Source organism: Macrosteles quadrilineatus, unplaced genomic scaffold (genome assembly GCF_028750875.1).
Source record: "Macrosteles quadrilineatus isolate MER2022 unplaced genomic scaffold, UCM_ALF_1.0 Scaffold_8__2_contigs__length_117827958, whole genome shotgun sequence".
In the NCBI taxonomy this organism is placed as follows: domain Eukaryota; kingdom Metazoa; phylum Arthropoda; class Insecta; order Hemiptera; family Cicadellidae; genus Macrosteles; species Macrosteles quadrilineatus.
In genome coordinates, this window is record NW_026542601.1 from 89,606,482 (window position 1) to 89,632,670 (window position 26,189).

Sequence of the window (26,189 nt, forward strand, 5' to 3'; positions counted from 1 at the left end):
CTTGTTACAAGATCAATTGCATGTAATTGCCTAAAGATCAATAAATGTCTTATGTCAGTTCAGGATAGGACTAGTTGTTGAAATTTTACATCGCCAATTAGTAAATAAAAACTTTAATGTGATTTTCGAAACATAGAATCTGACCCCATCTTCAGGATTAGGTAGGAAGAAGCCTTGAACATAAAAAGTCTTGTAGGCCTACACGTAAACTGGACAGCGCCGGGGAAACCCAATGGTCATAACTACTAGTGTTTAGAGTAGTCAAATATGAAACACATCAACGATACAAACTAAGAATGATATCTTTAGGAGCAAGGAAAATATTACAGAAAACTAACAGGGAATACCAGGAATCAATCAGGTAAACTTGAACTATTAAACCAGTCAATTATAAACGTAGTAATGGACGACTGGTGGCCGATATAGGGGGGAAGTAATATAACCGCTGAGGGGGTAACTCAGGTGATGTTGGGATGGGGAAATATGCAATAGGAATTATTGCTCCAGCGTAAACAATATCACACACTTCACAAAAAAAAACTGCAGTGACTAAAACTTCGTCATTTTAAAATCACTCATCGTTCTGCCCTCGTGTAATGTGTAAGTATTTTTTTTATAAGGGACACACGATTATTGGTGATTTTTTTCGTAACGGAGCTGTATCTTGGTTGAGCATTTTAATGGACGACTGGCTTTTAAAAATACATCTTAGAATTATTAAGAAGTTGCTTGTTCAAGCTGTGATAACTTTATAACACACACTTAACTTGCTGATATTTCTGGGGTATATTTCCGATTTGTTTAATTTAAACTATTTAGGATATTTGATATTTTAATTTTTAGAAACTTGTATTTCATTCAGTGTATAAACTTAATTTTAACCTATTTTATTTTTATAAAAAAATTACAACAAACCCAGTTCTGATTTTTTACTCTGATCTGTAAAATGTCAATGGCAAAGAATTTGATTTTATGTTTTGTCATTTGTGCCAATGGAAAAAAAACAACACAGTACTATGAAACAATAGTTTATTAAACGTGCGAATGGCAATAAAATTATACTATGTACATTGCAACGTAATAAAAGCATGTCGTGAGAACTAGAGATACGTGGTTCATTGTGTTGATCTGTCAGCATCTACGTGTGACGCTAGCGGAGGTAGCGGCCATAATGTGTAGTAAAATCGCATTAAAACAACAAACACACTTTACCCTCAGAGATCAAAAGTAATTTAGCGTAATGAATGTGTAGGCACTCAAAAGCAATGCATGAGAACAATGAAAAAGAATTACAGAGCATAATTGATAATGAAACTGCCCGAGACTAAAAAAGTATTGACGACGTAAGGTACGTAAACCTATTTATTTTGTCATAAATCAATCCTGGAGGCAATGCTGAATAAATAAGATAATCATAAATGGTTTATAGCTACAGAGAAATTCGCGAATAAACTTGTTTTGGTTTCACTACAAAAACATGACAAACCAAACAAGTTTCAATCAACGTAAACGCGATACTTTCATTTCATTCATACGGATAAATCGGTACCATAATTGTGTAAAAGAATACGATAATTTCCCCGTGGCTATACGATAATCTGACGAGTGACGACGTTGACCGCTAGTCAGTGATATTTTATACCCCACGCGCGACGCGGCAGTCCTACTCTCCCAAGGTAAGCAAGTACACAACAAACACTGGCTTGGCCAAGTCAAATTTGGGCGCAGATCGACACTCTCTCTGTCTCAAAAAGTGAAAAGTTAAACTATGTCTAAAAACCTATTTTAAGGTTAGTAATGTGTATGTGTGTAGTAAATAATGTTTCTGCCAAGTTTATATAGATTTAAACTTATAGGATTTTAAAAGTATATGTTTACATGTAAAATCTTTTTGTGCTAAACAAGTGTAAACCTATTTGTTTACATTGTAGCTAGGACTTCTTTCGGCATTAAATTGTTACCCAAGATTAGTACGTTATCCAATATAGTTATACTTAGTTTTCTATGGTTATTGCGTACAACACTATTGTGCTTTTGGTGTTCATTTACGTTTGTTACCGTATCGTTTTTATTGTATTTTCGTTTATAGATTTTTCAACGATTCAAACAATAAAATATTGAGTAAACAATAAAATATAGTTCTTTATGGTTTAATGAATAAAAAATCAATAAAAACCTTCTACTGAGCATGCGATTTTCAGAAACGATTTACTTTTAAAAACAACACTTGTTATTAATCGAAATAAACCAAAAGTAAAAACAATCTATATATTACAGGAAAAATGAAAAAAAGAGTACAGAGATGAAACTTTGATTTTAACTTTGTTTTACCAATAGAAATCAAGATCCGATGAGTCCCTAACAATATTTTAATAATGACTTGTTGTATGTCGTTTTCAAAGGTTTTCTACATGCCGAATAGAATGGAACCACTAATTTGACTACCTATATAACCACACTATTACGGATTTGGAATGCTAACTAAAATAAAATAAAACATTGTGCACAAAACAAATTATTTTAATATTTAAACATGAAAATTAAAAACAATTAACTTACCAAAGGGCAATTAAATTGAAATTGGTTATTTGAATTTACCTATTTTTACAATAAATTTAATTTTCCCCATCATAATAAGCCTCATTGTGACTTAGAATTTTACCTTTGATTTGCTGAAGGATATAAAAACAGTATACAACATACCAAACATATACAATAAATATACAAATTTAGTAGGGGCTACGCAAAGATTAACAGATATTATTTACTTGAACTTTAAATCATAAAACATGTTTTAACAGGGTTCCCACAAATGTATCTTTAGTGAATTCCCTGACTTTCCGTGACCTTCCCTGACCCTTTTCTATTAATTTTCCTGGCCAAGGTATATTTTAGGTATTCTGAGCTTTCTTAATATTTTTAGATATAAGTATTTATCGTGATTATAAAAATTACATTTTATTATTTAATACGGTCTCTCTCTACCATACCCATAGCCGCCCTTATGCCTACTTTTAGCGAAATTCCTATACAGGGAATAAGTATTAACGTGGGTCTCATAGTAAGACCTGGATCTGGGACAAATTTACTTCTTTGTTTTGATGTCCCTAGACGCCAAAAACACAGTCCGTTCAAATTCATATAGTGTCCGTGAGCACAATAACTAGCAAAAATAATCCAATTCAGATGAAATTTGTAAAAATGGATAAACCTAAGTCTATTCGAACAAGTTCGCAAACCAGCATGATCGGAACATGGACAGGGTCTTATGTCCAGGGGTAAAAGTTAGTTTTTCTCATTTTTCATCACCAAAACATAAAACTTTCCAAATAATTTCTCTCAGAACCATTTTTAAGAGCTTAAAAACAATTATTTGGTTTATTGAAGTGTTTTTGTACAGTTATTGGTTACAGAGAAAAAAAATAATAAAAAGGGGAAAACATGAGTTCTTACTATTGAGCAAAGATTAATATTTCACTGATGATTAACTTGATATAGGGGGAAATAGTTCTGATCGAATACTGATTATTTTACTTAGCCCTCTCCTACCAAAACGTAATCCCCGAAGTACTGAGGCATTCCAAGTACACTAATTAATTCTGGGGGTTTTAATTGGCATAAAACTATTTTTTTTTATATTAAAGTACTGTATGCTACATCCCAATGAAAAAAAAAACAGACAGTCTCTCAATTTCTTTAGAAGTTGTATCAAAAAAGCGAAAAGCCGTTGTCACAAGCCATTTTGAAACTAATATGATTTTGTTTGTATCATATTTTAATCTGCTGTCTTTAGTGACAGTAAAAGTTGAGCAACAGGTTTCAATGACTATAGAGGAGAAAAATTCTGTGTGAGTAGCACTTACACTTAAAGCAAGATCATATAAATGTATCTTATTTTTGTTTAATTGCATGCTTTTACATTACAGAGTTGTTATTATTTCAGCAATCAAATTTCTGTATATGGTTTGTAATAAAAATGCTTTTCGTTAATTATAAAATGTTTATTTACAATATATATTTTTTAAATTTCAACTACTGTATTAAGCCCAATTAACTACAACCGAGCAAGGCTCGGCCCCCCGGTACTAACATTTTATACTAAAAATTAAAAATATGAATTTAGTTTTTCTAAATTCAGTAATTTCTTAAAATAATCGTTAAACACTGAAATATTTGTGTATACAGAATAAACAAGAAACTCAGAGGTGTTTATCTTATTCAATGTGTGAGTTAAAATAATGTTTATTCCTTTAGCATTTCCTTAGAAAACTTGGGTGTTAGAGATGTTTATTTTAAATTTGATAAATACTGGTACACTTAAATCAACACTAACAAACAACAACTAACAAAATCATTTTACAACTAACTTTTCCAAATAATATTACTGTATAAAGCTATAGTCACATCTTAACATAGAGGGAAGATAAAATCATTGTTGCTTTGAAAAAATACACTTTAGCTATGCTGTGGAGTTTGAATGATACAAATTGTGACTGGTAATGATGACAATATCAAAATGACGAACATGACCTGAGATGATGTGTCATCAGTCATTAATCAGCTGATTGTTGGCAGAAAACTTACTGCCTCGGGACCAAAGTCTAACATTCATAGCCAATACAATGCACTAGCGAATAAGTAGGGTAACCTGACCCCCTGGAGTTTGACTCAGGGGGGAGGAAGAGGAATAATAACCTCCCAAAGCTGTTTGTATCTCTCTATAAAAAATTCACTTTACTATCAAAAAAGTTAACTGTTATTTGCAAATTTTTGACAAGAAACATTTCTAATAGTTCTTCTTAAAATTGACTCTGAGGGAATGGGAAAGAAGTGATGTTGGGGGTTGGGGGATGTAGAGTAGGGGTTAAAGCTCCCGGTAGATTAGGTTCATGGTGTTGGTACCTCAATAACTAGAATAAAGCACTTAGTGTACACATTGCTTGGTTTATATAACTTGAAGTAGGCCTACCAACTGGTAGAACTAAAGCCAACCAGGAGCTGTGACCTCTCTTCTCCATTCCCCACTACCCTTATAGTGGCTCTACTCAAGGCCCCACTAGAAAAAACAGGCCATGCTGCAGGATCCATGATGTCACACTTGTGGATAGATTCCCTGCCATATCCCATATGTTTTAGGTAAATAAGCTTGCTGCTTGTCAGAATTTTAACGGCAAAGGTTTTAGTACAGCTATCCAACACTGTGATGTAGTGTTACGCTGCCCGCACTGCAGCGTGGCCTGTTTTTCTAGTGGGGCCTTGCTCTACTCCACGGACACTATGGTGTTTGGTGTTATGGTAACTGTAAAACAGCATACAATAGTACCGTACCAGTATTTGTTAGACCTTTTTAATGAAATTGCAATGTCAACCAGTTTTTTTAGAAATAGGTCTTGAAACACTGTAGTTTCCTCCCTTAAACCGAACCTGGGGGAGCGAGCTGGCGTAGTGGTTAGAGCGCGGGACTTCAGTCCCTGGGGTCCCGGGTTCGATCCCCGCCAAGTCACCAATGGATTTTATCTAAGTGATAATGCCGCAACCCCTAGGTCTAGCCTGAAGTAATGTGAAAACAATCCCAAGCTCGTGCCTAGCATCCTAGGACAAAAAAAAAAAAAAACCGAGCCCTCAGAAGTAGGCCAACTACAGCCTAAGTGAAAATCTGCTGTATCAAGATAAACTTTAATAGTGTACCACTTGCTCAAATCCAGGATCAAATTAACATACTCTTGATCGTGTTGCTGTTTCAAATTTTCAGGAATCCAAGAAATTTTGTGTAACAAATTTTGTTGTAGGGAAAAAATGTTTTATGGAATAAAAGAAACACTAGAAGATAGTACGTTTAAGAAACATGTTGTTTTCATAATGTGATTTATAAGGGAGAAAAATCAATAACATATTCAACAATACAAATAAAAGATAAAAATTAAATAAATGAGGGTACATTAAAAAAACAATCTCCACTCCAAGTCAGAAATGCAAACAACGCAAGCACAGAAAACATACTACTATAACCCAGAATGCTAACCGCATGGTAAAAAGCGTAAAGTACTCGGAGAGAGCTTTGCCTCTCAATTCGTAGGCAGCGCCACCAGTGTTGCTATGCTGGTGCATTGTATGCTCGTGGCGCTGCCTACGAATTGACAGGCAAAGCTCTCTCTAAGTACTTAACGCTTTTACCATGCGGTTGGCATTCTGGGTTATAGTACACAGTATGTTTTCTGTGACGCAAGTGACAAGCAAAGGGAAATAAATCACAAGGCAAGTTCATTTCTCCATTTCCCCAAGAATCCATCCTCCCTTCTTCAGGGTGTCTAGATCAGCATTTGTCAAAATATAGTTAGCAGTCTACTGGTGACTTATGGGACCAATTTGGGTGGGTCGGACGGGAGACGGACAGCGGCCCAGATCTTTGTTTGGGTTAATCACCTGATTTACGGCCTGAGGGTAGTGGTCACCGGAGGAGGGGTGGGGAATCGAGAATTCTGAATCCCACCGGAGGCGTTTTTGTCCAAGATTTCACTGAGAATGCGATTACTTCTTAACTGTACATCTTTTGTTCGAATTTAAGACATTTATGATCAAAACTATTTTTTGATTAGTAGACCTTTATTCGATTTTGTCACTATCAGCAAGTTTGGTTGGTTTGGTTAGGTTATGATAGTTTGATTTTATAATTTAAAAATTATAAAAATTAATTTTAGGCATTTATAATTTTATTTATAAACAGAACTATTTTTTGATTAGTAAATCATCAGTTGATTTTTCATTATCAGCAAGTTTGGTTTGTTTGGTTAGGTTATGACAGTTAAATTAAATTTAAATTTAACCTACAAACAATACGTTTTGACAGCGACGGCAATAGAGCTAACCATTTGCCGTGAACAGTTCGGATATGCACGGTATGATGCGGAAGCGTTTGACACCAACCTAGAACTGACAGGTCAACCGACCGTGATTAGGAGGATTACAGCCTGGTCCATGTGCCTACACCCGTGTCGGACAAAGAGAGCAAACATTGAATATGTGAAATATTATTAAGACATGGGAACTACTAAGCTTTTGCTTGACGGAGTTAGCAGTATTATGAGGGGCATACTGGTCCAGGTTGATGAATTCAGTTTCAACAGTAAAATAACAAGTGGATTTAAAGTATACACATTACCTACAATAATTATGTAATATTTCTGTTGAGAAAAAAACTGTTTTTTTATTTTTAGAAAAATATGTGTCAGGAAAATATTATGGACTGAAGAGGATGTCATGAATAATTGCTCTATCCTAACAGTGATCAGTAGAAGAGTCTTGGAAGGAGTGCTTGACAGTCAATGAATATTTACCATTACAGTTAACAAATTGAAGGCTCCAGTTCCCCAATTAAACAAGGAAGTTCATGGATGGTTGGAGGATCTGATATTGTAGTGGGTGGATCATGTACAGATAATTACTTAATCAAGTACTTAAGTAATTACTTAATTACTTAGACAAATCAGCCAATATTATGACACAATGTGGAAAGTCAGAAGAAGAGAAGAAGAGAAACTATCCTAAAATAAGGTGACTACACAAACTGGAATTCAGAACTTTAAGGGTACGATTGAGAAATATCTATTGAGGGAACTGGACTTAAAGTCTTACAGAGCAGCAAAAGGAAAAAGAGGAAAACAAGCTATGAATAAGGATAGATATTTTAGGATTACTTTAATGAGTAGTGTAGAATCTAATATTAGTATCTCATGTATTTAGTATCTTCTTAAGTAACTTATGTATCTGTACTTAGTATTAAGTATTTCTGTATTGATATATTAATCTGACTGAGTGAGGTAGCATCATGGTGATGATGCCACCTTACATTCGGGAGGTCTGGATAGCAGACTGCCCTTCTGAGAAGAAAAGTTTTGTACAATTTTTTCCTCACTTAGGCAAATACCGAAATGGTTCCCTCAAGGGCCGTACCCTGCCAAACTATGACCTATGACTCACTAGAAAAGAGTTGGAAGCAATAATTGGGTTGTAGTTGACTTAATTTTAAAAATCTTAGCTCATGGGCTACCGCAAGAATTTAGTTTATACGAGAAGAAAAAATATAGAAGCCTTTGTATGGGGTCTATAACTTTTTTAACAAGCTATGGGTCGCAGGAAGAGATTTAACACTGAACACTTTAAAATGTATTCTTCGCTGAAAGGGTTTTCAGGGAGCGACCAGACGTGTACCAGAATATCAACAACAAACAGGCAGTAAAGTTTGCAATGTTTTCAGTACATTCATAGTTTAAATATCACAAACAACATTTGATTTATGCTTCAAACTAGGGTTGTTCAACGTATAAATAGTTGTTATTAAAAATTTTTAGGTAGGATTAAATTTTATATCAGGATATATTTGGATGAGAATTATGAGCCTGCTACCTGCAATAATGGTTCCCCAAAAAAGCTTGGAAGTTGATGGTCTAAATATGGGTAACCATTCTAAAGCTTGTGTCAGGAGTGAAGTTGAATGGTTCAAGTACTTAAGCTTTAATCTGAGCACCAGACAACATACCATGTTAGAGTAATATTAATCTCCTAAGACAAAAATATGAAGCTGTGGACAACTTTAGAATCACATTCATAATCCTAAGGATGTAATGTATATAGTTGTAATTTGTAGTTTTATTATATAGAAGTAGTTAGAAATCTGTACTGTATGTGTACCGAATACTGCCAGATCACACAACCAATATCGAAAGTCCCATGCCCACCACTGTATAGGGATCCTACTGTAAATAAATGGTAAACCTCTGTTCCTTTCTGCGTTAACAAATTTCCATTGATACAATCAGTTTTCAACAAGTAACACGATAAAACTAATCCACTACAATCCATTCGTCCAGAACAATGCCTATAGAAAAATATACAAATCAATAACACCTACACCTTTACAAACGATACTGATAACTAACCAAACATAGCTTAAGAAATACTAAATGAACCTCAAAATCAAAGGTCAGTCAGTCGCCTGATAAGTTCAACCTCTGTATCAAGAGTGATTCAAACAAAACTGTTGTTATCTTGTGTGTAATTAGGATAGTAGTGACAAAGCCAGAGCAGGGTAGACTTCCAGCTGATTATGATTGTGGTGTGTGGCGTAATTGTGTTTCAGTTCATTCAGTTACTACAACCAGAAGTATTCCAGTGCAGTTGTTCATAGACTAATCATGCCAGTGCGGGTGAACAGCATATGAAACAGATAATATTTTACGGTTGTATAATAAACTAAGAACTACAGTGGCATTGTTCGATAGACTAAGTACATCATGTCTGCTACAGGTAGCGCTCCAGAAGAGATCATTACCATGAAGGGAGCCCACGGTCCCCTGGTGGCGGCCATAGATGAGGGGACCAGCAGTGCTCGCTTTCTGGTATAAGCTTGGCTAAGTAATTATTTTATCTTAGATATGAAACAGCTAAAAACTCCCTAACAAAGAGGTTAAACAAATTTTGAAGATCAAAAATCATCTACGAAGTTTGATGAAAGTAGTTCGTTATATACATAAATAATCAAGTGTGGTACGGTACGGAAAGGCAGAAAATCTTGAATAAACCCTGGAATTTCCTGGAACATTATGGTGCAACAGATTTGAAAGTAGTTTTCCTGAAAGATATTCATGTACCATTTTATATGTCCCCTGTAAAATTCAAACCTCAATTTACTAAAAGTATTGTATTGACAATGTTTCTACCACATTAAGTAAGATATGAAAACTCTATGCTTTCAATGTAGTCTACAACATTTTTTGGTGGAAATCAATACTTTGGTCAATAGACATGAAAGTAGTACAGATATAGTGAAAGTTTTAAATCAAAGGAAGTAATTAGGCTGGTTGAGGGAAACCTAGACAATTGACAAGAGATGATAAGCAAATGTTTACATACTTTAATGTTTACTTCTCTCTTTATTGACGTGTTGACAATATTATAAAAGTAATGAAAACAAAATCCCTTTTGTAGACTGGTCACAAATTGCCAAACAGAAGTGTTTAGGGCCAAAATTTAGTTTTCAGTTTTTTGTAGATCTCTAAGAGGTGTAAGCAATAATAGGAGTTTTTTTAACCCAATTTAAAGTCATCTCAAACTTTATGCAGTGACGTAGCCAGGGGGGGTCCTGGGGGTCCAGACCCCCCCCCTTCTGGTCCTAAATATAATATTTTTTGTTAAATTAAACGTAAAATTATATAATAATAGTTATATAATAATACTGGATTGACGTTGGGGTTGATTATTTTCAATGCCAGGAGAGCTAAAACCCTCCCCCCCTTTTTACTTGGGCCTGATCGGTCGATTCCCCCCCATTTTGAAATCCTGGCTACGTCACTGCTTTATGAACTGTGTTCAACTTTTTCTGAAGATTAATTTTAATACTTCTGAAAAATAAGTTTCATTGGTTAGTTATAAATGGATAACAGGGTGGGTTTTACTCACCACAAAGGATTAAATTTTTGGAATTTTCTGAGATCTTACTTTAATTTTTTGTTGGGCTATTTAAATTGGTTCTCAAACCATTAAAAATCATGAGGTTGGAAAATAACCTTAAGAGCATTCTAAACACAACCTTACATAAGGTCAGGGTAAGAAATCAAATTACATTTTTTGGTCAAGAACCAGCAAAATAGTTCTGCATTTTAAAGTATGAAGATCAATTCAGTTAATTCATTCATTTTTCGGTTTGATTACTTTTTTCCTATATATAGGGTGGTGTGGGATACGATGAGTTCATTTACTTCATAGAATTGAACATCTATTATCTTTCAATCCAAACTACTCCTAACTCCAAGCCAACCTAATTTACAGCTTGTTAGAAAAAGATGCCAGATCAATATTATTATACTCTTCATTGAGGCAAAAGGAGGCTAACTTTTCAAAATGTTAAAATCGAGATTTCATTGTCCTCTTCTTCACATTTGATCAAACTCTGAGCCTATCTTGCCCAGAACTAATTCGACAATTCCATATCAAGTATCACAAATATTTCTTGAAAATTCAAAAACAATATTAATATTCAATTTTCAGAAAGTGTTTGAATTTGCAGTTTTCTTCTTCAGGTGTTTTCTTCGCAAACGTCTCGTCTATTGGCCTCGCACCAGGCTCCCCTGAAACTGACCTGTCCGCAAGAAGGGTGGGTCGAGCAAGACCCCATGGAAATACTCAGGATAGTGAAGGAGTGTATGAACGAGACAGCCAAGACATTACATGAACAACAAATCAACCCTGAGGACATTTCTGCCATTGGAGTAACCAACCAGAGAGAAACCACAGTAGTGTGGGACAGAACCACAGGAGAACCTCTCTACAATGCTATAGGTAAACTGTATTTCTCTTATTTTGTTTGCCTATGAGCCTATTTTTTTCTCTATTAATTATTACAATCGTTAAAAAGGTTTTAATGGCAAACACCTGACATTGTCTTTCAAGCTGAGCCTACGTAGTTATTGGCTTGTTCTGATAAACCTCATGCTTATCAGTTCAAGATTACCTTGTTCAAGCTAGAGAGAAAGGAATGTTGCAGGATTGGTTTTTACAATATATCACAAAGTGAATGAACTTTCACAGATAGTTGCGCTGAACCCCCTCTAAAATTGGCTAATGCCTTTTTTTATCATACAATTTACCTTATTCTTACCATAAGTGGTATATATTCTTTTTTTTGTTTCAGTTTGGTCTGACATTCGAACACATTCTATCGTTGATCGGTTATTGCAACAAAAAGCCAACAAGAACAAGAATTACTTAAAGGCATTGACTGGTCTCCCTTTAAATCCGTATTTCAGTGCCTTGAAACTTCGGTGGCTAATAGAAAACATACCTAAAGTCCAAACAGCATTGGCGGAAAACAACTGTCTCTTTGGTACAATAGACTCTTGGTTAATTTGGGTAAGTAGCTTTTAACCTTCAAACACTAACTCATCAAACAAAAAACTGTATAAGTTGAATCTAAAGTAAAATGTAAGAAAAAGATAAATGAAATCTTGTAGGCTAAGTGCACACAGACGATTTTTCGAATAGACAATTAAAATATCGGCCGATTAAAAATCGCCTTTTGCTTACGTGTAGGCATTCACTTGAGCAACTTTTTGATTAAGGAATGGGTTTTGTCGACTATTGCGTCCATGTTGTGGTTTACAAATACATGTATTGTAAAGTACAATGGACTTTGTTGAATAAACTTGTGTTTGTGCTTTACTACTTCAAGCAAGGAACAAAAGAAGACAACAAAAGTATTCGGTCCATCCTATTATAAGTCAGAGACTTTTAAATGGGCAGTTTCATTAACTGGACTACACTTGTTTACGTGAACAGAAAAAAGTTTTTTAACTACTACAGAATGTCTGTTGAAAGTTTTAATAATGTTTGATTGATTGTTAGCCAACGGTTAACTTACAAAATAACATCAATGCGATTATCTATCCCATCAGAGGAAAGACTGTCAGTAGCTCTGAGGGAAGTCAGTATTGTAGCGTAGGCTACAATATATTCTAAAGTTATTCAATAGCTAGAAACTGGTTGATTATTCAGTCGACCCAGTGCACGGACAAGCAACAACCTGTATGTTACACATGGCCGGCAGACTATCGTCTCGCCTACAAATCTGTGCCATTTTATATTGACACGATTCTTGATCGCCTGTGTGCTTGCTTCCATTCCCATCTATTTTGGGAACAGATTGGCCGATGAAATTGCTGCCTTGAAATAAACACCTGTGTGCCTTGGCTTTACAGTTGTAAAGTCAGAGTTGAGAGAGCAGAGTTTGAGGTTTTTGGTTTTTTAACTTAATCAACCAGATGAATTCATATTCACAAAAGGCACATTCTTTTTCTCCAGACATGTTCATTGCAAAAGGATCATACGTCTTGTTATACCTGGCAGAAATCTATATGTAAAGTCTAGGTCTGGTATTTTTGAGATAAGAACATATCTATATGTTAATCCGGAATGTGAGCTATCATCATACCAAATTTCAACTCTGTCGGTTTACTATTTTTCGCGTTTACTTGTCACACACATCACAAACATTCATCCATCCAAACCTTCTCACTTAATATTAGTAGGATAAGGTTTAAAAACCATTGTGCATTGGAAGTATCAGCAGTTACTTTTACCTAAATATTTTCTTGACAGTGATTACAATTTACAGAACCTGACGGGGGGGCCAGAGGGAGGGGTCCATGTAACTGATGTATCCAATGCATCGAGGACTCTCTTGATGAATATTAACACCATGAAATGGGACCCTCTGTTGTGCAGGTAGATATGTTTTGTATTTATAACATACTACCTATCTTTTAAGGGCTGGATTCAAATCTGACCAAGGACAAATGGCTTTTACTATTGACTACGGATAGAACTAGACATTCCCATGTTAAGCCTGGTAAATACAGACATGACTTTGGTGCTCCCGCTACTGATGCGTGACATTGGTGGGATAGCATGCGATTACCTCTAGTCGTGTACAGTCGCTCTAGGGAATTGTGTTCAAATGCAGTGTCACTGGGGCTATACAAATGGGGGTGACAAAACTGAAAGACCTACACAAGATCAGAATCACACTGCTCTGCATCTGGTCAAATTGTGTTGCTTTGAGGTCATGTTTTCTTAGAAGTTGCACTAGGGATGTTCACATGGGCATAAATTGACTTAGAGTTGATGATAGTTTTAGAATAAAAATAAACTTAGCTGAATTGAGAAATTGATTATTTAATATACTGAAAGGTTAAATAATTGCAGTTATAGGTGCAAAGCAAATAATACCTTCAATTATTCCAAACATTGTTGTTTTCAGGTTTTTTAACATCCCCACAAAAATTCTGCCAAAAATTGTAAGTTCCTCAGAAATATACGGTTATGTATCCGAGGGCCCGCTGAAAGGAACTCCCATTTCTGGTGTGAGTATAAAGTTTCTCTTACTGATTTTCCACTTTTAAAACCCAATGAAAACGTTATAATTTTATAGTGCATTGATTCTCCTTTTGTCACAAGGCCAATGAAAGACTTTTTTTCATTCCCCCCATTTTTTCCCACGATTGTGTCTACTCACCTACAAATTTTTCTGAATCCATCCCTGGGGGACACTCACAACTCTTTTTTAAGAATCCTTAATATTAAGGATTAAGATGATTTGGCATTCAATGCTTTGATTAGACATTGAGTATGTAGACCTAGGGATGAAAAAATATAAGAAACAATAAAGAAAATCTATTCAGTCTTACTTACCAAAAGTAGATCAAAATATCTAAGTGGAATTCAAGTCTTATTCTCAGTGGAGTATTTTTTCATGCCTGAAAAGAAGCAGGTAATTAATTTTTATAGCAAAATTCAAATAATGTTTTACATCCCAGTATTGGTTAAATGTTTGGTTCGGTGTTTAATATTTTGCAATTAACATAAATTGCTGGATATTAAACTAACTGCTGGGCAAAGAAAAGACTAGCTGTTTTATTTGTCAGAATCACAAACTTTAACCTAACAACGATGAAGAAGATGATAGAGTTCCTAACTAAACCTTATTGTCCTCAGTGTCTGGGTGATCAACAAGCCGCATTGCTCGGTCAAAGATGTCTAAACGCAGGTCAAGCTAAGAGCACCTACGGGACTGGCTGCTTCCTGCTGTACAACACAGGAATTGAAGTAAGCAAACTGTAAGATTACTGCTTGGGGTTGAACCAGGTCTAAAAGTGCAGTTGAAACAAATAGCCCTAAGCGAATGACTGTCTTTGGGCGAGGCATTTGATTGTATTTCAGTATTTTATAAATTTTTTTGTCCATCACAGTGGTAGGTTTTGGCCAAGGTCTTGTCCATATGGCATTAATTCACAGAATGATAAGAAGTGGCAATGTCAAGCTCCTGCAATGAGTTGGGTTTAACTGTGTCTAGAAAGCAGAACTCCAGTACTGGAGATCCAGTTTACCATCCTGGTGCCCAACTTTGGGTTTTTGCTGTCAACGTGATAATTTCTAAAAAATAAGACCTCTAAATGTAAAAACAAACTAATTACTAGCAATTTGACATTCTTTATTTTTCAGAAAGTAGAATCAACACACGGCCTGCTAACAACTGTCGCCTGGAAGCTGGGCAAGTCAGCGCCTGTAGCTTACGCCTTGGAAGGTTCCGTCGCAGTGGCAGGTGCTGCTATCAACTGGCTCCGAGACAACCTGGAGTTGATTGAGAATGTGAAGGAGGTGGAGAACGTAGCAAGCAGAGTCATGCACACCGGTGACCTATACTTCGTCCCAGCCTTCTCTGGACTGTACGCTCCTTACTGGCAGCAAGATGCTAGAGGGTAAACTAACTTTTTGTACTTTTCAATGTTTTTTTGGGTGTAAAATTGAAAGCCTTGGCAACAAATAGAATTCAAAGGTCTTTCCCGAAGATCATATCACATCAATGAATTGTTTGCCAAGCTTGAAGGCAGTATGATGAACATTAAATTTATTGGAATCACTGACACAAGATTGGGACTAACTATGAAGTTTCAGTCAGCTGCTAGTAATAAGACTGAATGATACCACAGAACAAACCTTTCTAATTGTAGAACTACTGTTAGATAAAATGTATATTTTAACTACAGTACCCTGACCATCTATGTATGAGAGAAGCCAAAGGGTTTGTCTAAATGGTCTGTTTCAGGACATTGGTAGGTATCACAGAGGACACTCAACAAGGCCACATCATCCGTGCAACACTAGAGGCCATCTGTTATCAAACCAGAGACATTCTGGACGCTATGAACAAGGACTGCGGCATTCCTCTAACAAAACTGAAAGTAGATGGAGGAATGACAGGGAACAACTTACTGATGCAACTACAATCAGACCTTTGTGGAATACCAGTCAGTAGGTGTTCTGAAACATTACTCAGTAAAAATAAAATATGTTAAACACCTGCAAAAAGTGGTCCTCGGTTGCTGTGGCGGCAACTAGTTTCACTTCTTAGGTTTAACTTACTTCAGGCCTACAAAAAGTAAAAAAAGAAGACAATGGTTCTTGGTTACTGCGGTGGCAACTAGTTTAGATTTATAAGAGGAACCAAAATGCCATGCCAGGAATCCGAAATAATCTTTACAATTGAAGATTGTTATCAAAGTTCTTTCACAAACATACACAGACACAGAGAATAAATTTGCATTCAATTACACTTTTCCCTAAAACTAGTTTTCACTACCGCAAAGCAACAATTTAAAAAAAGGTATATAAACCATTTGATGTAAACAACTGACTGGTCATAATTGTCACTTAAGTCACAATAAAGACTCCAAAACATGTTTTTCCATTCTTAAAAGACTTAAGATTACATAACATGATGGAAGCAGCTACAACCAATAGGATACCAACAGAAATTAGTGTAGATAGTCATTTTTAGCAAAAGTAAACAAAACCTAAACCAAATATTATGAACTACGGTATGAAAAACTACCAACTATGAACCAAACATGATATAGGTCAGTGTAGTGTATTGGGCTGATAGACCTCTGGCCTGCACTATATTATCAGTGCTGTCACCATCACCACTAACTTACTTATATGAGTTACCACCATAACAGTAGGCCTACTTCACCGTCTTCAGATTACTGTACTACAGAAAAATTGTCTATAGAGATGGACAGTTAGTTGAGGTTTAGAAAAAAGATAATGGAAAAATAATGGAATCCAAAATCCTGTTCTTATTTTATCATTTGATAGAAAATGCTCAATCTAAATAATTAATTTTGCCATTAATTATTTTAAAAATTAATTTTTTTCAGTACGACCAAAGATGGCAGAAACTACTGCGCTAGGAGCAGCAATGGCAGCTGGGTTTGCAGATGGAGTCAAAGTTTGGGATTTGGACCATCTACAGCCAACACCTAATGACACCTTCAACCCAGTCATAACTGAAGAAGGTATTCATTACTGCAATAAAACGTATTCAAATCATATTGGTTTGTGATTGATTTAAATTGTCGCTTTAAGCGAATTACTCTGTAGGGGAGTAAATAGTAAACTCCCCTACAGGTAAAATAGATGGAGGAACCCTGGTAACTATGACTACCATAGCTACCAAGCATAATATAGGAGCTACTATAGTAATCAGTTTTGAACAAGGCTTTTCAATTTCCTTTCAAGGTCCCTAGAAGCCAGCACTACCATTAATTTGTCGAAAACAGTATTTTCATTTATATGAAATATTCATGAAAATTATATGATTATATAAATTATAAAATTATATGAATATATTTGCTAACCCGAAAGAGTCCACTCATCCAATGTCCACAGCATTAGCAGACTTTTCTAATTGTTGTGTAATTGATGGGGTCTGACTTAGGGAAGGTACAAATGAGACATTTAGTTCAAAATTCCTCCGTGAACAGCGCTGTAGTAGAGAGCACTTTGGCAATGAAGGTTTACTAATCGCAAAAATAGTTCTGTTAATAAAATAAAATTATAAATGCCTCAAATTCAATTTTACTATTTTTTAATTATAAAATTAAACTATCATAACCTAACCGAACTAACCAAACTTGCTGATAAAGAAATAATATAACAAAAGTTTAGTAATCGGAAAAATAATTCTGTTTATTAAATAAAACTAGAAATTGCTCGATTAAAATTTTATAATGACTTAATGATAAAATTAAACAGTAATAACCAAACCAAACCAACCAAACTTGCTGTTAATAAAAAAATTTTGGACAAAAAGTTAATGCTACCAGCGGGATTCGAACCCGGGACCTACAGTATATCAGCCCGGCACGCTTACCAATAGACCACCGAGGCCGATGGCTGTTGAACGTTTTGTTACGGTAATGGCGTTCCCTCAGCTAATAAGAAGCCCTCAGCTGTCATCGTAGCCTCTTCTATACCTCCCCTGAGTAAATACCTAATTGATGATGTAAAGTTTTTTTTTTTTGCAAGGATAAACAATTTCCCATTCCAACAACAAACTTTAAATAATAGCCTTTGTCAACATTACCTAGATCTTCAAATGAAGTAAATAAATAAATCTTTATTGTCACATGACGTTTACATAATATAGCAATGCTATAAAACAGGTGACATTGTCAAAATACAAAAATACCTCAAAACTAGGAGTTATAAAAGACTAAAATAAACTAAAACTATAAAAATAAAAGTGATATAAACAAAATGTATCAGTTAACAAATTTAGTTAAAACAAATTTTTTTTACACAACCTGATCAGGTTGTGTACAGTATATATAGATGGATAGCCGTTCCAGTAATAAGTACAAGCACTAGTTAGAAAGTAATGACTTCATCAAGTATTGAATGTCTTAATATATTCTCCTATAACTTCTATGATGAGGGGATAGTAATAATGATCACCCGCCTTCCACTAGTACGGAAACTACTCATTTTCAGTAATTACTCTGGGTAAAAGTAGCCTGTTATGTTGCAACTGAAATATGAGATATGGATCATCTATATATACAGTTACAGATGGATCATCTATATATAGTTGGTACAGAACTCATCTATACTGTAATAGGTTTTTCTTAAAAGAAAATTAGCAATGCTGCTTTTGAAATGCTTGGACTGTATTTTGTTCTTGTATTCTTGAGACAGTTTATTAAATAGTTTTTTGCCCATGTATGTCGGGGTTTTTTTTACTAGTGAAAGACGATGCCGTGGATATTGAGAAATAGTTTTAAACCTAGTATCATACCTATGTTCAATGTTTTTACTACATATTTTTACATTCTCCCCCAATACCATAGTATATGGAGAAAGTATTGTTTTCGTCAAAATTTTCGAGTTTGAGTTTTGAGTGGATAAATTCGTTTTGGGTCCCCCTGGACCCAAAAAAGTGGTTTTCGAAGTGATGTCTGTGTGTGTGTGTGTCTGTGTGTGTGTGTGTCTGTGTGTCTGGATGTGTACAGAGCTAGAGACTACACCTGTGGTCCGATTTCAATGAAATTTGGTATGTAGGTTCTAATCCATGGTATCTCCAGGCGTTTTTTTAATTTTTTTGAAATTTTGATTTTTAATGGGGATTTCCCCATAAAAAACTGGAAAAATTGGATTTTCTCAAAAATGGCTCGAACGATTTTGATAAAAATTTTGTATGTTGTAGCCCTTTCAATTCTGAACAAAATGGTACAAATCCCGTTTCTGTAAAAATTACGGTTCAAAAGTTATAGTAAATTATGTTATTTTCCCATAAAAACCCCATAAAATAACAAAAAATGGAATTTTAGACAAAAATCTGGTTTTGATTTAACATAGTATGTTATGGTCCTTACAATTTTGAAAGTTTTTTTTTATTTTTTAGAAATTTTGATTTTTAATGGAGATTTTCCCATTAAAACCCCATAAAATAACGGAAAAATAGGATTTTCCCTAAAATGGTTCAAACGATTTTGATAAAAATTTAGTATATTATAGTCCTTTATATTCTGAACAAAATGGTACAAATCTTATCTCTGTAAACATTACGGTTCAAAAGTTATTGTAAATTATGTTATTTTCCCATAAAAACCCCATAAAATAACGGTAAATCAGATTTTCCCAAAATTGGCTCGAACGATTTTGATAAAAATTTAGTATGTTATAGTCCTTTAAATTCTGAAGAAAATTGTACAAATTCCATTTCCGTTTATTTAATCTCACCGCTTACGCATGATAAAGGTTGTTGACAAACTTATGGGAGAAAGTATGTGTCAGAATGCTGAGATACCGTTTATTTTTAATTTGCTTCTACCATCAAAAGTGTTTAAAAAATTGTTAAACTCGGAACAGTCATTACTCCCGATTCTTTAAAAATTTGCTTACATGATGTTCTGCATGGTGCAAATGCCATTATTCTTAAACATTTTTTTCTGAATCTTTATTAAGCTTTTCATATAAGTAAAACTAATAAGACTTCTTTTGCAGAACGAGACAACAGATACTTCAAATGGAAGATGGCGGTTGAGAGATGTCTTCATTGGGATATACCATAAAGTCCAAAAGGAAATTACAAGATAATTTTTTAAGTGATATTAAAACTTTTGCCATAAACTGTAGCATTTTAGTTATCGATCGAATCAACACGAAAATAATTGAATTCAAAACCTATGCAATGGTAAATTATGAATGTGTGCAAGTCCTGAACACCAACACCACATTTATTGCAAAAAATTGTAGCCTACAGCAAATAATTTTTTTTTCTCTATAATTTTTAAATTTTTATGAACAGAATACATACCCCTTGGAATATTTTACACAATAACATACAATTTTATCTCAGAATATTTTAACAGTTTTATCTGTTCCAAACAAGGTTTAAATTTTAAACCAAGCGACTTCAGCAATAGATTTTGGCGGAACGTCTTGTATAGTTCAGAAACATTTTACATACCGGTATTGATAGTTATATCTTTGATGTTTGATACACCTGTCATTCCATCCCCTTTTTTAATCACTAGTTATCAAATCAAAATTCTCTTAGTTGATGTGAGCCACTGACAGATTACTAATATTTGTCAAATACACAAACTTTTATACCAAGTAAAACCGTAGGGACGACTTATTGTGAGCTATAGCAACTGATATGACCTATCACCTATGTCAGCAAAAAATATAAAGTAGAAAATAGAATCTTAGACTATAGCACATTCTGTGACTGTCTCACACATCTATAATCTTTTAATAAAAAATTGATAACAGCTGGTCCATATAGATGGGATGTCTCTTTCAGTATCAAATAGGCCTAGTCATTGATTTTACCTGAAGGACCATTATTTAACCTTTCAAATCAAACTAATTGATGGATTTCAAGTAGTTTGCAAAGGAGAGCTTTAAGGTAAAACAGCTGAGTTACGATATGGCAAAGTCAGACAACACACATTAAGTTAAGTCAGGTTTTCCTAGGCGCGGAAGCGGAGAGAGGAACGCGGAGAGCAGACTCCACTTGTCTTAGGTAATTTATTGTTACTGTTTTACCAGAAGCGGAGCGGAACACCATGTTAATTTCTTTTCCGCTCTCCGCGTTCCTCTCTCTGCTCTCCGCTTCCACGCCTAGGAAAACCCAGCTTTAGACTCTTGCACATGTTTAATTTGTTTAAAGGTTGTTGATAAAGTTTTCTAAGCAGTGATTTAAAATAAATCTACTTTACAACCATGTACATACTTTTTTACCCAAAGACCTTTAAGTTGTTACAAAATGAACCAATAATATTTTGTACTGTAGCCAATTTCTTAAATAAAAATATACTCATATTTATTATTTTTAGTTTTACTCTTTAGCCTTATTTTTTTCTTACGAGAGTCGTTTGTTAAATTAAAGTCTCCTGATGGAGCTTGATAGCTCCTGACTCATCTTCAAGCAAGCTTGTTCACATCTAAGACCGATTTTTAATTCTTTCCACCGTCTGGGCCGCAGATACACATTTTTCTAGGTAGGTTGAGTCCTAAATTTGCCGCCCTTTCACCTCACAACTGTGGATATTTTCTAAGTCCCAATGCCATTTTACAGTCATTCTTAACACGAGGCACAATCTTTTTTTAAGAAAATGGCCCAAAGTTTTAATGATACTTTTATTTACGTTATTAAAAATGTAATAATTTTCAAAATTGGTGGTATATCTTACTAATATTTATTAAATTATTAATTTTATTAATTTATTAGTCCATTTATCAAGGGTTCTTCCAATTAATTTTCTAATATATCTTTCACCTGTCTTAACATCTTTTCTTTTTGTAATATAACAGCAATGAAACATATGGATCACTCAAAAGATTCTTGACCATTGGTAAAAAGTAAAATTTCTTCTGCTAACATTTGCAGAAATCTGTCACCTGTAGAGCCACAGAGTAGGTCGTATTGTAATCTATTGAGATGTATATGACTTTTCCCAACGATACTTCCAATCTGAGGTAATTTGTTGTTCTCTTATAGAATTATTTATGTTGAAAGATTCTACTAAAATTTTACATTCACTCAAGTTATCCAACTGTAAAAGCTTTGGTGGATACAATGTTTCAGAATTTTGTTTAGGGCAATGTGGTTTAGGTGGAATGGGTATGTTAATGAAACAGCTTCTCTAATTGATTTTGACTGTGACTCGCTTAAAAACTGCTATCGCCACCTTGCCATTGAAAACAAAGTCTCATGTATCTCTCGTCTCTGCCCATTGTCGTCTAATATAAACCAGTGGACGCAAGGGCGGTTCCAGGGCTAATTTTCGAAGGGGGCCATTCCATCAAGGGTGTGGGGGTTATTCTAATTCTAGGCCAGCATGGCCACAATCTCTGGGGGGTTTTGGGGGGTGGGGGCCCCCCCAGTAAATTTTGGAAAAATTATAGCCTATTTACAAAGTTGACAATGCAAGCACTCTGATGAAGAAAAAGTTTAATCTCTTGTAATCTGAAAAGGAGAGTTTAAGTGTAAATCTTCCTTTTTTTCATTGATAAAACTTATTCTGTTCTTACCGGCCCTGTAATTTCACCTATCTATTTTTAAATGTTTTGTTTCATAATGTCGACGCGCATTGTATTCCTTAAACAATGATTGTTTCAGAAAATAAAAAAGTTCCTCGCTTACTACATTTTTGACGTTTTTAGTGGTGTTAAAAAACGACCATCAATCTTAATTTGCCTCAATAAACTATAAAAAAATATGTTAAGGTTCAGACTAACTACACCGTAATAAGCACTGTTTAAAAAAACATATAAATTTGAAATCTTTATGTTAAAAAATAAGTATATAGCAGAGCAGGATAAAAGAATGTATGTTTGTGTAAAAGAGAGAGGTTCATACGACCCGCCGGCCTCAATATCCCACCATTTCGAATGGTGGGCACAGCCGGTTCTTCCACCACACAGCGCGCCAGTATCAAGGGGAGTATTAGATTAAGCATGGACGTTGTTGATGTATGTATACACTTGAACGCACATGTCTACGTGAGTGAATAGGGTACTCTGTAGAAACGTCAGTGTATTAGTCAGGTAGACATCGGCAACGTCGCACTAGTAGTACTGTAATGGCGGTTGCTCAATCTTGAGTCTAGGCTAACCTAACTTAGAAAACAGCTAAGCAAAGCTTAAGCCTTAGACGCATCCATTACTTACCAGTATAATTTTTTCATGTGCTTGTGCTTAAGTGGTGAGAGGCAAGTAGGTTCAATCTTGTAAAACTGTGTTAGGCCTACTAACAAAAAAACCGTAACAAAACAAATACTCAACTGACTACTGAGCTACTAGTGGGTAGTAGGAGGTACCGTACTGTATGACTGACGCACTGACATGACGAAGGCATAGGATGGGGGGAAACGGGGATGCGCGTAGCAATTTTTCAAATTAAAGCTTCGAACAAAAATTAAAAAACCTGATTCTCGGGGGGAGCCATGGCCCCTATGGCTCCCTCCCTGGAACCGCCACTGAGTGGACGTGCTTGGAATGTCAGGTCTTGCCCCTCTAACTATTGAACAATCAGAATCAGGGTCTTGCCATGGTCCGGGATTTGATTCAACATACCCACAAAGGAGTATTAAAGTCACTACCTAGCTATTACCCATGGGCTTCACCCCGTTTGACTTTCATAATTATTAATAAAACTATTGATTGGTTAAGTTAAGCTGAAATAAACAAAACAGAATACATTAATTAATACAAACAAATAATCACACCTGAAGGTAATAAATTGAAAGAATAACAAACAAAAAAGGACAGCTGAGGTATTTTTAACGCTAGGTAGGCCTATAGAAAGTTCCCTTTAGAAAGGAATTACGATCTTGAAGGGCAATTTATGAAAAAATGAATAGTTTTGCGCAAGGTTTCTCGTCATGACGAACATTTTAAGTATATGGTTTATGGGGGTGTGACTTTTAGTTTTCTCAAAAGTTCATGGGTACTTTGGGATTTATATGTGGATTAGTATTGCATTTGTGTATGGTAATTAACATTTATGTATTTAGTTTTATGAATTAATTTCCAAATTCTCTTGTGTTTTCCATACAAAATCCTTTCTAAACTAGCGTCATAATGTATCGACTGTTAATTAAAATTAAATGCCATCATCACACAGTTCATACTATGAAAATAACTAAATGTCTCTCTAGTTTCACAAGAATTCAAGGAATCCAATACACAAAGACGAAGTAAAAGCAAGATTCTTGATAACAGGTTCTTCTTCATGTTTGTTCTTACTGAATTGTTAATAGGTTAGGATAAAATTTAAACCCCTAATTTTTGTCCATTCTTCTTCAAGATAAAGGTAACTTAGGTAATTCACACAATTCAAATTTGGAAATAACTGTTTAGTAAAATAAAACATACCGTAGAGCTTAACAAACTGAAAATTGTCCGACAGCACAGGTAGCCACGCTGTCCCTTATTGCTACCGGTAGGTACTGAGGGACCAAATCAACAACCACAATCAACAGCTTCGCAAAAAAACTCAAAGAATACCTACTTAATAAACAGGCCATATTACAAAACCAAAAACTACATAGAACAGCACACATACCAACACCTCAAATGAGCAACTTCTTCAAGACCCTTCCAAGAGGGAAGAAATCGGACGACTCCCCGATCTGAAGATTGTGGCGAGGACTACGTGGTAAATGGTAAATGGTACCTGTACAGTCGTTCAACTTTTGTTAGAACAAGCCTCAAGTACCTGAAGCTAACGATGGTGTTTTATCACTGAAACATCTCCTAAATTGAGATATTCTGTTGAGCTGTAGGAGCCTAAGGGAATTACATAATAATTTAGCCTTAGGCCTACAATAACTAACTTATGACATAATAATACCATACCATAAAACTGCGACTATATTTTCTATAGCCTAGTTGTTTATGTTGAATCAACTTTCACATTGGTAGATTAATAGATTATCAAAAAGACCATTTTTTTTCTTTTGACGATAGATTGTCATGAACTGTTAGTTTTTAGCCTAACTTACGACAATAAATAGTTTCCAATAAAAACTTACCAGGTACACTCACAGGGTAGTTTGTACAATTGGATCTAATGTTGTCAGAACACTAAAACAGCTTTAAAAACGTATTTGATTTATAAATTTAAGAAATAATTAGTTGCTATAGAACTATCACGAAATAGCTAGAGTAACGACAAGGACAAGACGATGAAACTGTAGCAACTAGCAACAATTAACAATAACAAAACATATTTTTAACAAGCAAGACATAACCCCAACACGGCCAAAAGAATGACAGTTCTGTAAATTATGTCCTTCTGTGAAGCTATATAATAATCTCAACTCATTCCATTCCACTGCCCGCCCAACGGTTTCGTTCCCAAGTAGCTACTCCTACTCACTCGCTACACTACAACTAGTGTGACGTTTCACCTTCACATTCGTTCCGTTTAACCGGACCGGAGCAAACCAGGCGGCCGTGAGCAAACTCGGCACTTCTACAAAATAGACGCCCCTGATAGTGCGCAGTGCGCATGCGCGGCTCTTCTACAACCAGACGCTCCTGCTTGTAGTGTTGACAAGAGAGCGGGAGATTTATAATCTCTTGTTTCAACAACTCGGGGAAAAGCTTGCCATACTCATACTGTAATATGAATGAATAAACTAGTATTTTAGAAGTACAGTTTGTACTTTCAAAAAACATGTAGATAAAAATGCTTCTCATTGCAAACACAGTTTGTTAAGACGACATAATCTCACCATGTTATTTTATTAAATTAAAGCGGTAGACCAACTACAGAACCTTATTTTATAACCCTTCTTCTAACTAAACCCAACGTTTACCAGGCAAATAATAAAACCAGCATAGAAAAAAAATACCCCCGCCTCAGCAAGCCTGCTGACTAAGCGAATTTCCATTTTTCTGAATTGATTTTCAATTAAATCTATTTAAATAGGTATTTAAAAATAACATTAGGTTTAACGAGAACCTAGGTTTGCTGTTATAGGGAGGTTAATAAAGTGTGTTTTATTCAAATATTAATTGCTTGGCACAGTATAAAATAAATAAATTTGAAAGTTCTATCAAAATATAAATTTAATCAAGAACAATTATACACTAATCTTTTAGGCTTTTTAAAATGGTCTAGAGGAAAGTTAAGAAATTTTGTGTTTTGATGGTAAGAAAAGAGAAACCCCAATTTTTACCCCGTTCCCATGATCCGATCATCCTGGTGTTTAAATGACGTAATATATTTAAAGTATTTAAATTGTTGTTTTGGCTTTACCGAGGTTCATTATACGTAA

At 34.9% G+C, this 26,189-nt stretch overlaps 2 protein-coding genes across 6 annotated transcripts in view; one reads left to right on the forward strand and one right to left on the reverse strand.

Moving 5' to 3' along the window:
• The window catches only part of LOC128999381 (tubulin-specific chaperone E), a 51,364-nt gene extending 26,198 nt beyond the window's left edge, over positions 1 to 25,166 (reverse strand). Inside the window, exons 1-3 of one of the 2 annotated variants that reach the window (XM_054425858.1) lie at positions 24,939 to 25,166; positions 24,470 to 24,580; positions 14,242 to 14,306 (exon numbers count right to left, since the gene is read on the reverse strand). The gene's annotated coding sequence lies outside the window, so the exon portion shown is untranslated. The remainder of the gene's footprint in view (positions 1 to 14,241; positions 14,307 to 24,469; positions 24,581 to 24,938) is intronic. The other variant, XM_054425857.1, reaches the window with a different exon arrangement.
• On the forward strand, positions 1,641 to 21,229 carry LOC128999382 (glycerol kinase). Of its 4 annotated transcripts, none has more exons than XR_008491289.1 (11): positions 1,641 to 1,676; positions 9,304 to 9,395; positions 11,076 to 11,334; positions 11,687 to 11,904; positions 13,166 to 13,275; positions 13,811 to 13,913; positions 14,545 to 14,655; positions 15,052 to 15,308; positions 15,656 to 15,857; positions 16,770 to 16,907; positions 19,897 to 21,229. XR_008491289.1 is itself a non-coding variant. In XM_054425859.1 (11 exons), exons 2-11 carry the CDS (start codon positions 9,330 to 9,332, stop codon positions 19,962 to 19,964), a joined length of 1,536 nt encoding a protein of 511 aa, XP_054281834.1. In that variant the 5' UTR covers positions 1,676 to 1,790; positions 9,304 to 9,329; the 3' UTR covers positions 19,965 to 21,229. The 4 variants fall into 4 exon arrangements, 3 of the variants coding, with proteins under 3 accessions (XP_054281836.1, XP_054281834.1, XP_054281835.1); XM_054425859.1 differs by having other exon boundaries at positions 1,676 to 1,790; positions 15,656 to 15,861; XM_054425861.1 differs by lacking the exon at positions 15,656 to 15,857.
• Positions 25,167 to 26,189: the final 1,023 nt, after the last annotated feature.

Excerpts from the sequence above, each read along its gene's own strand:
- LOC128999382 (XM_054425859.1), top strand. The coding sequence starts at position 9,330 with ATGAAGGGAGCCCACGGTCCCCTGGTGGCGGCCATAGATGAGGGGACC. Across the intron at positions 9,396-11,075 it reads CCAGCAGTGCTCGCTTTCTG|GTGTTTTCTTCGCAAACGTC; the intron begins GTATAAGCTTGG and ends TTTCTTCTTCAG. Across the intron at positions 11,905-13,165 it reads TAGACTCTTGGTTAATTTGG|AACCTGACGGGGGGGCCAGA; the intron begins GTAAGTAGCTTT and ends TACAATTTACAG.